Source organism: Trachurus japonicus, chromosome 16 (assembly GCF_045865225.1).
Source record: "Trachurus japonicus isolate A0001 chromosome 16, Traja_1.0".
NCBI classification, from domain to species: domain Eukaryota; kingdom Metazoa; phylum Chordata; class Actinopteri; order Carangiformes; family Carangidae; genus Trachurus; species Trachurus japonicus.
Genome location: NC_140922.1, coordinates 12,103,743 through 12,120,421, shown reverse-complemented (window position 1 = coordinate 12,120,421; position 16,679 = coordinate 12,103,743). Strand labels below are relative to the sequence as shown.

Sequence of the window (16,679 nt, the reverse complement as noted above, 5' to 3'; positions counted from 1 at the left end):
CAAAAACATTCTTCTTAATCAAAGGAAACTGATGTGTTGAGTTTTGTTTTAGTTTCAAGATGATAAAGTAAACCTGAGCACGGTAATCTAATGGAGAAAAGAGTTGGAGAGATTTTTTTTTTTGAATTGATTTAAAGCTGTTCTCCATTAATCCATTTGAGCACTTTTCTTTGGAAAAACTAATGTTTGTCTTTTCTAAACCATTGAAACAACACAAATTGTCTTTATCTTGAGATTTAGAGGCTGCAAAATAAGAATTAATTTCATTCTCATGGTCCATCAAATGCCAATAATCCATTATTGATATCACCAGAGTTTGAAGTATTAAAATCTTTTGCAAACAAAATTACAGATTGGCTGAAATATTTTTCTTGGTTTCACAACAAAGTTAGGGTGTCTCAAGCGGCGCTCTTCAAACAGATTAGCAGTGACCATAAAGGAAACACTGTATAAAGTTTCTTTGTGACATAACAGTGGAACAACACCTGTCAAAGTAGCTTTTATGTGTGCTATAATCGCCAGGATTTTTTTGTTTATCTTCATGAGATTAGAGTTTCCAAAGTAGTGCAACAGCCCATTACATTTATATAGTTTGCTTGAGTCATGCTGTAATGCTGTCTTCAGCCCCCTCCTCCCTGGGGAGAAGGCAAAGATAAAAGGATAAAGTGATGCTGGATAAAAGGGGGAACTTGTAACACACATGCATACCAGCTGTTACTGTGTTGTTCTGATCTAAGGGGCTTAGCATGTTATTTATGGTTCAACAGACAGCCGACTGTGAACAAAGCTCCTCTGGTTTCACTTGATGTCAGAGATGGTTCAAGGATGCCTCTTTGTGGACAGTGAGGGGTATAGCATTAGATTAACCAGGACAGTGCAGTAAAAATACATGTTGCTCAGTTTGTAGGACTGAGTATGATGTGACTTGTTGCAAATTATCCTGTAGTTTCAAACCACTGATGATAAACAATTAGCAGCCTTTCATTTGTTTCCCTATTAAGCCTCTGACAGGAAGAGCTTCCATAATGAACTGTGACACTGATACAGTCTATTTTTAATTTTGGGCATAATTTGAACAATAGATACAGATTTCATTTAAAAACGTGTGTCACAATGAAGCATTTGCATTAGGTTAGGTTGTCAGGTAAATATGAATATAGGAAAAATCGACAAATGTATCAATTTAATAGACAATTCATTAGCAGATATAAAATTTGACAAACTCTCTGAAAATGTTGGAGGAAGTAGCCTACTCCGATTACTAGAAACTATAGGCTAGTTGGCAGTTAAATGCGGCGAGGTAAAACATACAACATTTCCCCTTTAAATATAATGGAGGCAAAGTAGCTAAAGTTGTATTAACTGAAAATGCAAGTAACACATAGCTATCATGCGGTCATAAGTGGAGCACTTGTAGCCTACATCAATATTTCTCCAAAATAGTGCATGTAGTTTTATCAAACACACCCCATTTTTGCATGAAAAGCAAAAACAAACCAGCAAAGAAGAAATATATAATAGGCTAACAACACACCTCCAAATAGTTCGCATAAGCTGAACAGAGGATGTGGTTTCTTCCCCCTCCGTTCATATGATGTGATTTTAAAAGCTTGCTCATTAAAGGAGCATCATCTATTTCCATATTTTATTTGTAGCTTTAACTCTGGTTGTTAAAAAGGTTAATTAATTATTCATGAATCTCCTACTACCATCCCAGGGAAACAAAGCTACGGGGGGTGCGGTCTTTCCTGTAGCCGAGAACGGAAGCGGAAATTCGGCCATCTCCTCGTACAGTCAAGCTACAACAGGGTCAGTACACACTTTATTTGGATATTTATTGTGGCGTGTTGTCAACAAATCTTTGACATTTTGGCCTGTAATTTGAATGTGTATATTCCGCAATGCCCTGAAGCAGGACGTGTCCCCGGTAAAACTTGTACAGTGTAGCAGCCCTGCTGGCAGCAGCTAGCCGGCTAACTGTTAGCTGGTAGCTAATCTTTCCTAGCAGCAGCAGCAGCAGCAGCAAGTGATTTCTTCCATCAGTCAAACTGGCAGCAGGTATCCCACACCCTGTTTTTGTTTGTTTTTTCAGTCCGGTTGGGTTCACTGCTCTCATGGAGGCTTATATTTGTCCACTTATTCTCACCCAGCTACACCCTTCCGTAGCAATGTTTATTAAACTTCACCCACAGCCCGGTGGCAAAGTGCTAGTAGCCAACTGTTTCGATCAGCTAATATGTGAGTGAGAATGGTGTGAGAGTTTAAACGTTAAGCTAACAGCACCGGACTGACAGCAGCTATCGATAGTTGTCTGTCTTTATTGATCGCTGTTTAAGTTGTCTTTCTTTCTTATGCAGAGTTTGTGACACATTAATGCTCGCGTGAACACTGTTGTGTGGCGCGAGGGCTAACCGTTAACTGAGGTAACAGTTTGTTGGTGATCATCGGCTCGTGTAACTAACCGTTTAAGTTACTGAGGTAACAGTTAGTGATCGGTTCGTGTAACGTTAACTAACGGTTGACTGACTGTGTGAGCTGCTGTTAGCATCGCGGTTGGTTGGCTTGGTAACTTGGTAGCTTGGTAACTTGGTAACTTGGTGACTTGGTTGATGTGACAGCCAGGGGGAAAGTGCAGATGTGTGCTGCTCCTGCAACGATTGTTAAACCTTATCGCTGTGCAGGCTGACTGGGTGTGGGTAACTTGGTCAACTGCATGTAGGTGATAGGAGGAGGAAGAAGTTAGCCGAGGATAATGCCAACTCTGTGACTTGCTGCTAATCTAACGTAGGGCCGCCTGCATACTGTGTCACAGCGGAGGTGTAACTGTGATTTACTGATGGGTCATTAAGCTCGACCGTAGCCAGCTGTGTAACGTTACTGATCCATGCTATCACTTACAGCTATTGTTCATGTCTATTCCCACTTGTTAAATGTTGTTAATATTACTTCTTTTCATTTCCTAATGGCGTCAAGCGATTGTGGCGATAAGAATGACGTGAGATACAACAGGCATGTTATGTCCCTTATCAAAGATTAGTTGGCGTTTTGAACTTTGGTACATAGCTTCAGGAGTCGCTGAACTGACTTTTGCAATGCTTGACTCATGTTCACCTATGCAACACAGTCTCATAATTGTCTGACCTACAAATCTGTGCCAGACATACAGTATGTGACAGGTGAATTCAAACCCCTTTTAAAGTAAATAAGACAACTGTGTCATTTGTATATCATAAACCTGACTTTTGAGTCATATATACTTTAACATAAGTATTTGTATAGTTTGCCAACTTGTCAAACAGTCCCTAGACACAGAGAAATTAAGTTTATTCTCCTTTTTTATATACTACTAAAAAAGTAAAACAACACGGTTTGATCATTGGTTAATCATTGTGAGTCTTTTTTACGGAATGTATATTTCGTCCCAACTCCAATGTGTTTTTTTTTTAGCCTATATCCACATTTATAAGTAATGTTTAATTGTTTGTTTATTAATGCCAGTTGCAGTTTATGAGGCAGAGGTCAGTCTGTGTGCTTCCCTGTCACTGTAGAGCCTGGGTCCATTGTACAGTACAGAGGAGCCTGCTGGGGACATGGAGAGAGCACTGTTAATCAGTTGCCAGTCTTTGATCATTCCCCTGGTTGGAGGGAGATGATCATGCAGTGGGTGGAACAGGTTCATCATCTTCTCTCGCAAAGAAATCAATGCCATATTTTATTTGTTTCATGAGAAATAGTAGCTGACAGAGTGACTATGTTTTAAGATTATGTTGAATTCCCTTTGCTGAACTTTATCCAACATCCTGTCTTTTCTCTTTAACACAACTCAAGAAATGAACATTTCATTTTAGAGTGCAGGTTGAAGCAATGAAAGGATGCACTTGGTCAGAAACAACATTTCAGCTGCTCTGTGTAAACAATTAAATACAAACAATGCTTTGAGGGATCCAGTACTGTACCACATTATCATTCTCCACATGCCATTTCACCAACAGCAGCAGACAGCAAGTCTGTGATGTTTCTGTGAAATTCAGATGCACGCACCAGTGAAGGACACAATGTTTTTACCATTTGTCAATTATTTAGGTTTGCTGGTAACATGCTCTGCTCACTTTCAACCTCTTGTTAATAACTAACAGAGTTAAAATATATAGGCCTATATGTTTCTTTTTTCTACCATAGCCCGGTTGTTTCAAGGCTTGACTGTATGCTAACTGTGTGTTCAGTTTTGTTAAGTTAATATTTGCACACTTTGACCATTGGTTAGCTTATACCTGTGTCTCTCATTCTTACCCTCACAGTTGGTTATAGAGCACTGTTGGATCATTTCACAGTCTCTCTGAGGGTAACTAGATTTTACAGCCTGCTCATAACATTTCGAAATGAGAGTTTATAGTGTTGTCAGTGGCAGCAAATTGAAACAAATTGTTTCTGTTAAAGGTTCAGTGTGTAATAATTGGCAAGGTTTATTGGCAAAATCTGAATATACTATCCATGAATATATTAGTATAAGTGTATGATCGCTATCAAATAAATTTCGTTTGGTTTTCGTAGCCTTATAATTCTTCTTTTTATATATACATACAGTATATAGTCGTCCTAGTCCTGGTAAACACATTCTTTTGTCCTCGGAGACCACCGTCACTCTGCTGATGGGAGGGGTGAGTACGAGCGAGTGAGTGAGCGCAGCAAACTAGAATCTGAATGCTAGATATCACGGTTTTACCCCCATATTACACACTGGACCTTTAAGTAAAACAATATTTAACTAGAATTAGTACTATGACTACATAACTTAGTTTGCCCTGATGAAAAGATAAAGTGTGCTTGCTTGAATGTCTTAAAAATGTGAACACACTGGCTGGCGTTAGATGTGTTTGATATACTAAAATGTTTACTTGAGCATATGCGACCCATGTGTCCTTTAAAACACTTGGCGTCCAGCTCAACTAAACCACTGCTCCAATTTGAGATTTGTCCAATGGTTTGGTGTTGGAATAGTTGGCTCATATTACCTGCTAATTTTTAAGAAAATGATTGCATTTATTTTCTATCCCTGAATAAATAAATGACTTCATTTTCTGGGCCATTGAGCCTTGAGTTTGATAAGTAAGATAAATCATTTAACTAATATGTTGCATTTCTGAGTATGAACCATGTGAATCAGCACAAAATCATGTGATAATGTTGCTGAATATCTCCTTTGTCCTTGTTCTATAATGGTCTCTCTGAAATAAATCCTAGCATAAGTTTTATCTTGCCAGTTTGTTGTGATATAATCTGCCAGTCCCTATGCTATGCATTACTTTTAATGTTAATGTTAATCTTGCTCCACAGTTTTCCTCTCCCTACGCCTGTGGTTTTGAGACCCAATGTTGCCACGGGAAGAACCAGACAAACTGAGAGAAAGCACTCCCTGAATGAGTGGTGCGCAAGATAGAGAAACGAAAAAGAAAGCTAGAGGAGAGACCCTTATTCTGCATCATCCTTGTGTAACAGGTGTGTATGAAGTTTGTATCCCTCCGTTTATACCACCAGTCAGAGAATTTCAGGTTGATTCCTGGTATGAACGCCATCTTTCATTTCACGCTCATACTTCTTCTCAAGGTCTCCCACTCTTTTATTCAGAGGCTTGTACTTGGTTGCGTCCTCTCTGTCTTTTTAACTCTTCATCTTCTTGCCGTTTTACAAACTAAGTGTTATGGATTAGTTTGTTGTATAGACACCTGTTGCTCCATGATTGTTTATATTGCATTAACTAAACTTTACCACCTTTTTCTCCATCTGCTGTTCAGATCGCAGCAGAACTCAGTGGTCAGACCGTTGCCATGTCGACCTCATCGCTACGGCGACAAGTAAAGAACATCGTCCACAACTATTCAGAGGCTGAAATCAAGGTTGAGTGTCCATCGGTCCTTATCTGTCTTTTCTTCTTCTCTCTTTTTCAGCCCCCCACTCCCATACGTCCATGACTGAAGCGTATCCGTATATATCTCTCAGCAGCACAAATGACATTATAGAGCTGCTGATAATCTAATATTTCTTCCAAGCAACTTCCCCACTCCTTCCCCTTGTTATACACAGTCTGAGCTAATCTAATCATATTATCCATTCATTCTTTTGCCTCTCTTGAGCTTGTGTCGTGATTGAGTTTGCATTGCTACTGAGAACAGTGTGGCCCATTAGACTGTCACAAAGTAATGGTTCAGAATTATTCTTGTCACAGGAAGTTTAAATGGAAGATAATTTAAAGTCCTCCTGTGTCCAGGTACGAGAGGCGACATCCAATGACCCATGGGGCCCCAGCAGCTCTCTGATGTCAGAGATTGCTGATCTGACCTACAATGTTGTGGCATTCTCGGAAATCATGAGCATGGTGTGGAAACGGCTCAACGACCACGGCAAGAACTGGAGACATGTGTACAAGGTGTGTATATGTTGAATTTGGGAATAACTGCTGTGGCAATATTTCACCACACATGTTCTTGAGCAACAGAAGGAAAAGGCTCGCACACTGATCAAAAATGGCAATGTTCACCAGAGATTTTTGATCAGTGTGCAAGCTTTTTCCTCCTGTTGCTCTCAAATGTTTGTTGGCCTACGCACCTGAAAAGAAGATTTTTTGGGGGGGGCGCAGTGAGCAAGAGCGCAAACACCTTTTCACCTTTTTACCACACATGTTCTTGACACATAAACAATGTAGTGCACTAATATTCTCTGACTACACATTTTCATGCACTGTTACTAATATTACAGTATCGTGTTTGCAGTATTATGCTATGTAATGATATCCTGACACCGGGATATATATATTGCACTATCCCCCAATTCCAATCCGCCCCCTAAAGACTCAGGCCCTGAACCCTCACTGACTAAAGTGACGTCAGCTCTAAGTGACAGAGTGTGAGAGTCTGTGAGGGTCCAGATGCTGTAAACATGAATGGAACAGCACTTACCCACTCTCACGACACGTTACCTTGACAACAAAACATTGTTGACTCCGGTCTTGGACCGATAATTTACGTACTTTCAACGCGCACAAGGTGTGTGAGGGGGACGGACTCAAAACAAAATGTTCCCGGATCAGATCTGATCAAATCATCATCAATAATCACAAACTGCACGTTAATACTGACAGTAAACGTACTCTTTTCTTTTTTCTTTCTTTCTTTTTTTTGGTTGTTGCTCCTGTCCATTAACAATAAAGAGAGCGGCGGAGCTCTCTCTGACTACGTGTGTTAATTTACTTTTTTTTTTTAACACTTGCGTTCCGACGGCATCTCATGTGTTTGACTTCACAACGCTATGAACTGTGGGTAATTCCCCTACCCAAAGTCAGCATCAGTGCTGACTTACGGTAAGGGGGCAGTAAGGGCTCATTCACTGACTCACTGACTTGATGATCTGACAATGGAACAGCCCTCACACACTCACGGACTTCCCGTGAACGCGCCTCTAAGTCAGTGAGTCCGTGAGGGGTCGGATTGGAATTGGGCCTATATGTATTGTCAGCCATTGATTTTAGTGTCCAAATTGTGAATGTGAAATTCAAACCACGTAGTTTCCTCAAAAAATACCATAGTGGAAAAGATTAAGTATGTTTTTTAGTTGCTTTCCAGACCATGTTCATTTTTGTAAACAATCCCACAGTCCAATGTGTCTCATTTTATAAAAGCAAAAATTTGTCATTAATTAGTTATTACAACGCTGTGATTCACTGAATTCTCAATTTACTGTTGACTATAGAGTATTGAGTGTCTATTTTTCCAGCAGTAGTCATTAAGTGATTTCACATACAGATGATTTTGATAAATGTGTGTATAGATTTTATTCATTTCCATGATTTCATTGTACCTGGTATTTTTGTTTTTACATTTTTTTACACTACACCAGTCTCCATTTGATCGTATGTAGAATTTCCCACATTATGTTGAGTGGTTGTGTTTTGTTTTCTCTCCAGGCTATGACTCTTATGGAGTACCTGATCAAGACTGGATCAGAACGTGTTGCCCAACAGTGCCGAGAGAACATTTACGCAGTCCAGACCCTCAAGGATTTCCAGTACATTGACAGGGACGGCAAAGATCAGGTACACAAACACACCCACGTCCACACAGCTGCCTGGAAAGTTAAAATGATTAGTGAGCGAGGTCCCCCTTTTGTGGAATGCAAGCACACTTTGTCAAACATGCCGCATGTGGTTCATTCAAGGACATATTACAATGAGTTTCTGACCTCTTGTGCAAACGTACTGTGCCAGCTATAAAAGTTTTTATGGGTTGTTGATAACTGACTGTGGTAACTGTGGGGCTAGATTTACAGTTTACCCAACTGAATTAGTAAATAATTTTGTGTGTGTTTGTGCCATCTTCAACATAAAAATGGTAATTTGTATCTTTCCAGGGGGTTAATGTGCGAGAGAAAGCCAAACAGCTGGTGACACTGCTGAAAGATGAGGAGAGACTTAGAGAGGAGAGGATCCACGCCCTCAAAACCAAAGAGAAGATGGCACAGACCTCCAGTGGTGAGATGGCGCAACCAGTTCAACCATTCAGCCAGTGCTCAGAGTTACAGAATTACACTTTGAAAGGAGTGGCCTCACAAAAGTACAAAAGGGCCTTTAGTTCAGACTAGCTGATAACCTGCAACAAGCTCTCATCTGTGAGTAATGTCTGCATTTTTGTTTCTGCTCAAGCCTCCTCAGCTCCCTCGGCTCCCAGTCTGGGGGGCAGCCTTTCCTTGGGATCTCACTCTGGAGGGGCAGATCCCGAGCAGGCCTGGCCACAGAGCTCTGGAGAGGAAGACCTGCAGCTCCAGCTGGCTTTGGCAATGAGCAAAGAAGAGGCAGAGCAGGTAACGCAAAGCAGACCACTGGAGGTACACAACTTTGTTCTGTTGCAGCACCTGTGTATACGGGGGGATATCACTGATATTATTCACTACATACACCTAGATTTGCTCTCACCATGTAACCCCCTGACCTCCCCCAGACTAGCAAGGACCCTCTGGAGGACGCAGAGCTCCGCTATGCACTGACACTCAGCAAAGAGATGCACCAAAAGGTCAGGGGCAGAGAGTGTGCCCAGCTGACTGGCCACCCAGTCAGCAGCTATCCATGCTTCTGTCATTTGGACTTTCTCAAACACATCAAGTATTGATCAATCAAGACAAAAAAATGAATCTATGCTCGTACTTGTCATGTCATTTTCTTTGAGATGGAAATTTGCATCAGACTGCAGCTATACTATTGCAATAATTTAGTTTTCTATACAGTGTTATGTTCTTTTGTAGTGCTTGCACTCAGAAAATTTGTAATAAATAGGTGATTTTCAAATCCCAGTCAACATATAAAGAAACTGCACAAAAGTGAACACTTGAATCATTAACTCTGATCTGATTGTTGAATTTGCATGGCATAGGTAAATATTTATCATAATTGACAAAATGAGTGTTTTGCAAGCATTGGTGATTCTTTCCTCCCTCTTATTCTCTCTTATAGCATGCATTTATCTGTAGTCTTGACATGAAACACTCTTTTACTTACCTGTTTCACCTATCACCTGTTGTTGAGACCTTCATGTGTTGTGTTTACTGAGTGTCTGATGTGTGCAAATGGTAATTGTGAATGTTAACCATAGGTATATCAAGCATAAGACTAGTTCAGGGCTTTTGCTGACTAAGCTTGTGTCCTGACAGATTAGTGAGTCTGCTGCAGTCAGTCTTTCTTATAATAAAGTAGGACTAAAAAGTGGCATTAGGTTATCCCAGGTTGATCTGCATACTGATTATGGAGGGTTTTTATTGTTTAGGTCTGATTAAGTAAAGTCTGGTTCATTTGCACATTTCCATTGTGATGTGTTTCGCTCCAGGGAGGCTAGATGCTAAGGTTGTTTGTTTATGTTGAGCTAAAGGGTTGGATTTAAATCACAGTATTTGTTGACGCTTCAGACTTCAGAGTAAGCTCTCAATTAGCGTATTTTCTGTGTAAGACTGCACATGTATTATCATTTGATGAACCTTGTTTTGCAGAAGTGTTGTGGGATTTAGGGATTGGTCAGTGTGAGTTACTTATCTGTTGAAAGTATATCAAGAAATAATTTCACTTTACACTCCCACATCGTTGTGGAATGGTAGACTGATCCTAAATCTAAATCTTTGTGAGGTTGTGTGTCTCAGGTTGCTGACATCACAGTGTGTGTGATTGGCAGGAGGAGCGACTGCGCAGAGGTGATGACCTGAGACTGCAGATGGCCATTGAGGAGAGCAAGAGGGAGAAACCGAAGCCAGAGGAGGTCTGTGTAAAATATATCTGTAAATCTATCCCTGGCCTTATTTCTAAAGGCTGTGGAGTGGTGCACTGGAGCAGGCACGCATAATCACAAAAGTTTTAAACGGTAGTGGTGATGCATCCGTAAATATGGCATGTTCAGTTAAATAAATCTGTTACTGAATCTGTAGTGGTAGAGCAATTGTATAAATGGACTTGCATAAGTAGGGAATCTAATCAAATCTCCCTCCTATGTAAAAGCTGCCCCAATGTTACAGTCCCTTCCAAATGGGCTCTCCTTTGGTATTGTGTCCAAGTTTACACTACTATACTATGTTGAGTCAAATATCCATTTGATGTAGGTCATTGTTGGATTTTTGAATTTAAAGAGGAACTATGCAGTATTTGTAGCTTAACTATGCTACATTTTTACCTTAATTAAACAGTTTTGGAGTAATTGTGATGGTTTAATAATGACATGTAACTTGTTACAGGGAGAATGGAGGCTCTCTGTCCCAGATCTCATCTCTGTGCACCGCAACACAATGCGCCTGTAATCTCTTGTTTCTGACAGATAAGACTACACAAACATACACGTCGTAACATCGTATATAGTATATAACGTTGTGTACCGCTCTATTGATTGATTTCTTGCCATCTTCGTTGTAAACAAATGCACATGGCCAGGAGGAGGGTTAGCAAAACAGCGGAAAAGCGACCAGACTTGCATAGTTCCCCTTTAAGTACACTAGTGTTAATGTATACACTCAGTGGCTTCCCTTTACCCTGCATCTGGTTTTCACAAGATGCTTCAAACACTCTTTTGTGATTCAGCTCCATGTTGACGCAAGTGTTTCCAGTCCATGTTTTATACATCTCACTCAGATTTGTTGACTGAAGTGCACTGAACGCATCTTCATGCTCTTGAAACAAGTTTGAAACAACTTTTGCTTTGTGACAGGCTACGTTTTCAGGTCTTGGCTCTTCTCTGGCCTGTCTCATTCACAAGGATTCGTCATCCAAAGAGCCGCTGCTCACAGGATGGTTTTTATTTTTTGTATTCTCTTGTTCAGGGCGCTCTGATGGAGCTGGGTGCTGTGGACCCTTGGGGGGCAACTGCTGCTGCTGGTGCTGCTGCTACTGCTGCTGCCACAGTGGGCTCTGCCGGTCCCTCGCCTCCACCCACGGTTCCTGCCCCTGCTGCTTCGGGCCCCTGGGGGGCAGCTCCCGCAGACCCATGGGGGGTGGCATCACCTACATCTCCTACAAGCTCTGATCCCTGGGGCGGGGGGGCCCCACCCACTATAGCCCCACCTCCAGACCCCTGGGGAGAGACGTCCAACAGAGTTAACAATGTCGACCCCTGGGGAAGCTCAGGTACGCAGCTACTGTGCTGTTCACATGTTGCTTCTGTAGGCAGTGAGGTTAGTGGGAACGTCCTCATGACTGAGTATCTAAAGAGAACCGTGTCCTGCTCCATGGACGAAAGAGGATCTGAAGACCTCTTGACTTTGACTCCTCTTCATTCCACCGCTCCATTTCCTGTCTGCGTAACAGCCCTGTTACACTCTCTGTCATGTCACCATGCTGTCACAACTTCTCATTCACTCGTGCTTTCAGTTTGTAATAAGGAAAGCAAGCATGCTGAATCCATTCTCCCTCCGTGTCTAAACCAGGGATTTTTATCCTCTTGTTTCTACTCAGGACTGACTGTGGCTGTGTCTCAACCAAAGCTCTCTCTTCTCTTGCCCTTTTTTGCCTTTTTAATGTATGGGGTAGTTTCTTACTTCCTCTCCTTTACCTCCACTTAGCTTCAGATAATAAAATAAGTAAAGTGAACAGACAGAAAGTATACCATCTGTCTTTATTTGCCCAATCAGCACTTTTGAAGAGGTTAAGGAGAGAAACGTCACTGTTGGAACCCAGCCCAGCTTCCTGCTCCCTCCTCGTTGTGGATTGTATCTGTACGGTGTTGTGTTAACCCTCCCCTCCCCTGCGTCTCCTCCCCTCCCCTGTAGCTGTGACACCCCCAAGTGCCGACCCCTGGGGCCCCCCAGTGCCTCCCAGCACTTCCTCCTCGGGGGGGCCAGTAGACCCCTGGGCAAGGGACGGGCCTGTCCCTGCCTCTGACCCTATCACCTCCGACATCTGGAGTGGCACCGCCAAACACACTAACGGCACAGGTACATTCACACTTAAAGCCACATGGACTCACAAACACCAAGGTACTGGTACATGAAACTACAGACACGGTACATGCACGCAGAACAGTTGTCTTGTCCTACATTTCATCCTCCTCTAGTATGTGTTGTAATGTTGTTTCATATCGTGGTTTATCAGTTACCATCTTTCTTTCAGTGCCTGACTTTCTTCTTCTATTCCTTAGGAGACCCAGAGCGACGAGGTTCCTCAGCAACAGCCTGTGACAGCACAGGCTCGCCGGTGCCCTTTGATATGTCATCTCTTGGTTCTTCACTTCCTGTCCGTAAGACTCCAGAGTCCTTCCTCGGCCCCAACGCAGCGCTGGTGGATCTCGACTCCCTGGTGTCATCTAAACCCAAACCCAAACAGCCACCCCCTCCTTCCATCTCGTCCTCTTCAGCGCACAACCCCTTCCTCCAGAACACAGGTGAGTTACAGCTCTCATCTACTGTTGTTACTGTGTGTAATGAGGGGGACAACCTCTTTAGACTCAAAAGTTGACAATCGTCCCATCCCTATTCATGGAAAGTGGTCTATATTCTACACATTAAAGGGGTAGTTTTCTCTGGGGGGGTTGTGTGAGTATATCACTAGTACATAATCTGCAGTAGATTAGATTATGTTCAATGCACCCCCAGTTTGGAGAGTGTTTCAAACACTTGTGCCCACTAAAACAATCCAATATTTGTTTGAATGTACGTATGTTAAAGCAGAAGTAAGTGATCCGGTCGTTTTGGCTAACTTCCTGTCAGCCGATGGAGTTAGCAGCCCCCGCCCTCGTCCCTACGTCACCACATTCACGCGCATCCCTTGGCTGCACACACAGAGAGGACCGCCCCTTTATGCCGTTCTCTCTCCTCATTGGATAAAGGTTGTAGGATACAAGGAAAGTTTTCTCCTCGGCTTACAGCAGAGCAGAGTGACTGACAGACCCGTGTTTCGGACCAAACACTCTATATAAGTGATTGCTGTCGGAAGATATAACTATTTAAGACTTATATTAACACAAAAATTCAGCTTACTTCTACTTTAAGTACCAAATTAAAGGACTTTCTGCATGAAGTGTACCTTTGGATGAATATTGGATTGTTGCAGTGGGCCTCTTTAAACGTGTCTAAAACACATGTTTTGTGGCCCTACCCTGTACACAGGAACTCACAGCTATGCTAGTGTACCAGTGCCCCCAGCTTGCTCTCTGGCACAGCTAACAGGGTGGCACAGCACCTGCCACAGGTGAAATGCCATCTATTCATGAGCATCAAAGTATCTTGAGCTGTCCCTTTAACATGCCATCAACAACTTGTTCATATTCACTGTGAATGAAATATAGCTGGCAGAAAAAGACCATTTTAGTGAAATCGTTTTAAAGAGATCAAATTAAATGTCTCCAACCACAAAGTTTTCACACAAATGGAGTTTGGCTGGAGAAAACTCAGATCCTCTGAACAAAATCAAAAGCAGTTATGTACCTAACGACCATGTAACCTGGAGGCAAACCATACTCTTGTTCCTGCAGTTGCACTAAATTAAAAGTCTTGCTGAGATAATGTGAAAGCAACCATTAAAAGAAATTAGGGGAAATGCCATTCCAATCAAATGTGCTGTGGTGTACCTAGGAAACGCTGCAGGACCTATATCAACAAAAAAAAAACAGATGTGCAATACACATTGGCTTGAAGCCAGAAACAAAGCTTGAAATAGGACTTTGGTTGAATGTTCAGTGGAAAATCTGATCAAGTCTAAAGATTAACGGAACTGTAATATACCACAGTTGTTTAAAAGAACTGTATGTAACCTTAATTTGGAAATGTGGTGGTTCATTTACCTTAAATGAGATGCCAAGTAACTGTATATAGAATAACTGAAACAGTGAATGTCTGTAGTACACTATGTTGTTGTGTTGTATCTGGACCACTGCCACAAAAATCCATGAAATTTTAAGATTCCCTCCAAGCATATAAGCTTTATATTGCTTTGAATAATAGTATTGTCTGGTAGGTTTATTTGTTTTTTTGTTTTTTGTTTTTTACAAATTACTTAGAAAAGAAAACTCAAAACTACATCTACCCTTTCTACCTCATCAAACAATGCATCATCTATGAAAGGTTTGCTACACAGTGAAGTTCAAACATCTAACTGAACTACAATAAGCAATATGCAGTGTTAAGTGAGGGGGGGGCTTAATGTTTATAAAGTATATTTATAAAATTGTATAAAACATGTCATGAGCATAATATCTGTCAAAGCAGATTCTTGTGTCTCCTTATTAGGGACTATGGATGCAAATTAGCGGCTCGGCTACAATCCAGCATATTTACTATAGTATTTTATACCAGTGTTCATCAATATGCACCCCTATCCAAATAAAGTATTTATTATCATTATTATTATTATTATTATTATTATTATTATTTTGGTCTATGTTGTCTCATTGTGACCTCTGCTCCTCAGGCTCTTCTCCTGCCCCTGGCATGGCAGTGACTCCAGGCAGCACCATCTCAAGTAGGGGCGTTTCTCCAACACCTGCCTCCTCTAACCCGTTCGGCGTGGCACCGCCCATGACCTCTATTTCACCTCAGCCCTCATCACTCGGCCTGAGCGGCCTCCGCACCAGTCCTGTGCCTCCCAATCCCATGCTGGGCATGGTACAACCAGGAATGGGCATGGGGCCGATGAGCGTGGGCATGGGGGCCCCAGGAATGGGCCTGGGCATGATGCAGGCCAGCCCCATGGGCATGCCCTACAGCGGGCTCTCCCCCATGGCGCCGCCCGGCTCGGCCCTATTGGGGCCCGGAGGCGCAGCAGCACCTCAGCTGATTTTGGGTGGGCCCACTGGAACAGGAGGAGTGATGGGGGCAGGAGGATCAGTGGGAGGCGGAGGAACGACGGGAGCGAGTACCAACCCTTTTCTTCTTTGAGGAAGTGTCACCGCTCGTTCGCTCAGCTGTTTCAACCTCCTCTGTCGTACCTGCTGCCCCCTTCATTCACCCCTCCCTCTACACAATTTGTGTCCAAAAAGAAAAATGTCTACATCTCTATATTTAAAGAAAAAAAAATCAATTCTGTTTCTTTTCCTTAAAAAGCATTATTTCATTTCAGAATAATTTTCCACATTTAGTTACTCTTATTTCAGTATGGGTTCTTTTTTTGGGTGGGAAATAGAGATCTATTTATTTTTGTTTTAATCCTGTTCTGTTCTGTATCGTTCTTCATGTTGTGTTTTTTTCAGTCCTGTCTTGAGATAAAGGTAAGTCTGTGAGAGCAGGAGGCTTTTCAGTAGTGTCACTCTAATATTACTGCACTGGGAGAGAGACGGAGGGAGACGGGACATAGCCACTAACAAACTGAACAGAGAAACTGTTGCACCTGCCTCTTCCACTTTTCTCCCTCAAGAATGAAAACACTGAATCACTGAAGTGAGACGAGTGCATAAAGGATGATTTTTAAACGAACTCCAGACTGAGATATGGACTGAAAAACCTGCATTTACATTTCAGGCACAATGTGGTCAAATCGTTTCAGCTATTTCACTTTTAATTTAATTTAATGTTAAATGTAATTTATTTTTTTCCAGTTCTTGGAAACAAATAAACAAGGAAAATCAAACATGATGATGCCATTCAAATCAAATGCTTATTTTCTTTTGTTTTTTTTTCTGATTATTGTAGAAAACTAAAGAGAGCTCTGACATCTGTGGTCCGACGCGGGGAAATAATGGGATGTTTGTTGAATGTGTGTGCATGTGTGTGCGCAGAAATGTGTGAATGAGAACATGAATGCTTATCTGTGAGTGTGCAAGTATGCAATTGTGCGAACACCTGTTTCTGTGTATGTGTATCAATATCTGTCCAATCTTATTTCAGTGACTCGGAAAGGAAAAAAAATGACATTTGTTATTTTTTTGTTTTTGGAAATTGTCACCTGTATCAATACTATGTAATGTTGGGATTTCAATTGAGGTATTATAAGGGTCACACATTTCTCTGCCAATCTAATTTCACGCTTTTTTTCCCCTCTGTTGATCAAACGCATTTGTTTTGTTTTTTCTTTTGTTTTCAATCACACATTTCACATGGGATCCCTGGTGCACAGGTGTCTCAGATCACCACTGTCCTAGTGTTTCATCCCTTTTTCCTTCGGGGAGGGAGAGCTACTGATGCTTCTTTAGAAAAAAAAAAGACAATTATTTCAATGAATGAATGAAGGTAAAAGA

At 41.7% G+C, this 16,679-nt stretch overlaps 1 protein-coding gene across 3 annotated transcripts; it reads left to right on the top strand.

The window, feature by feature from the left end:
• The first annotated feature begins 1,752 nt into the window (after positions 1–1,752).
• Positions 1,753–16,649, top strand: epn1a (epsin 1a). 3 transcript variants are annotated; one of them, XM_085801487.1, is made up of 13 exons: positions 1,753–1,809; positions 5,335–5,496; positions 5,793–5,894; positions 6,266–6,424; positions 7,958–8,086; positions 8,401–8,521; positions 8,693–8,850; positions 8,988–9,059; positions 10,206–10,289; positions 11,338–11,641; positions 12,283–12,447; positions 12,651–12,893; positions 14,918–16,649. In XM_085801487.1, exons 3-13 carry the CDS (start codon positions 5,826–5,828, stop codon positions 15,382–15,384), a joined length of 1,971 nt encoding a protein of 656 aa, XP_085657613.1. In that variant the 5' UTR covers positions 1,753–1,809; positions 5,335–5,496; positions 5,793–5,825; the 3' UTR covers positions 15,385–16,649. The 3 variants fall into 3 exon arrangements, with proteins under 3 accessions (XP_085657613.1, XP_085657612.1, XP_085657614.1); XM_085801486.1 differs by having other exon boundaries at positions 8,693–8,874; XM_085801488.1 differs by lacking the exon at positions 8,988–9,059.
• The last annotated feature ends 30 nt before the right edge of the window (positions 16,650–16,679 follow it).

Bases quoted from the DNA above. Each gene is read 5' to 3' on its own strand.
- epn1a (XM_085801486.1), top strand. From the start codon at position 5,826: ATGTCGACCTCATCGCTACGGCGACAAGTAAAGAACATCGTCCACAAC. The intron at 5,895-6,265 runs GTTGAGTGTCCA...TCCTGTGTCCAG, and splicing joins ATTCAGAGGCTGAAATCAAG to GTACGAGAGGCGACATCCAA. The intron at 8,087-8,400 runs GTACACAAACAC...GTATCTTTCCAG, and splicing joins ACAGGGACGGCAAAGATCAG to GGGGTTAATGTGCGAGAGAA.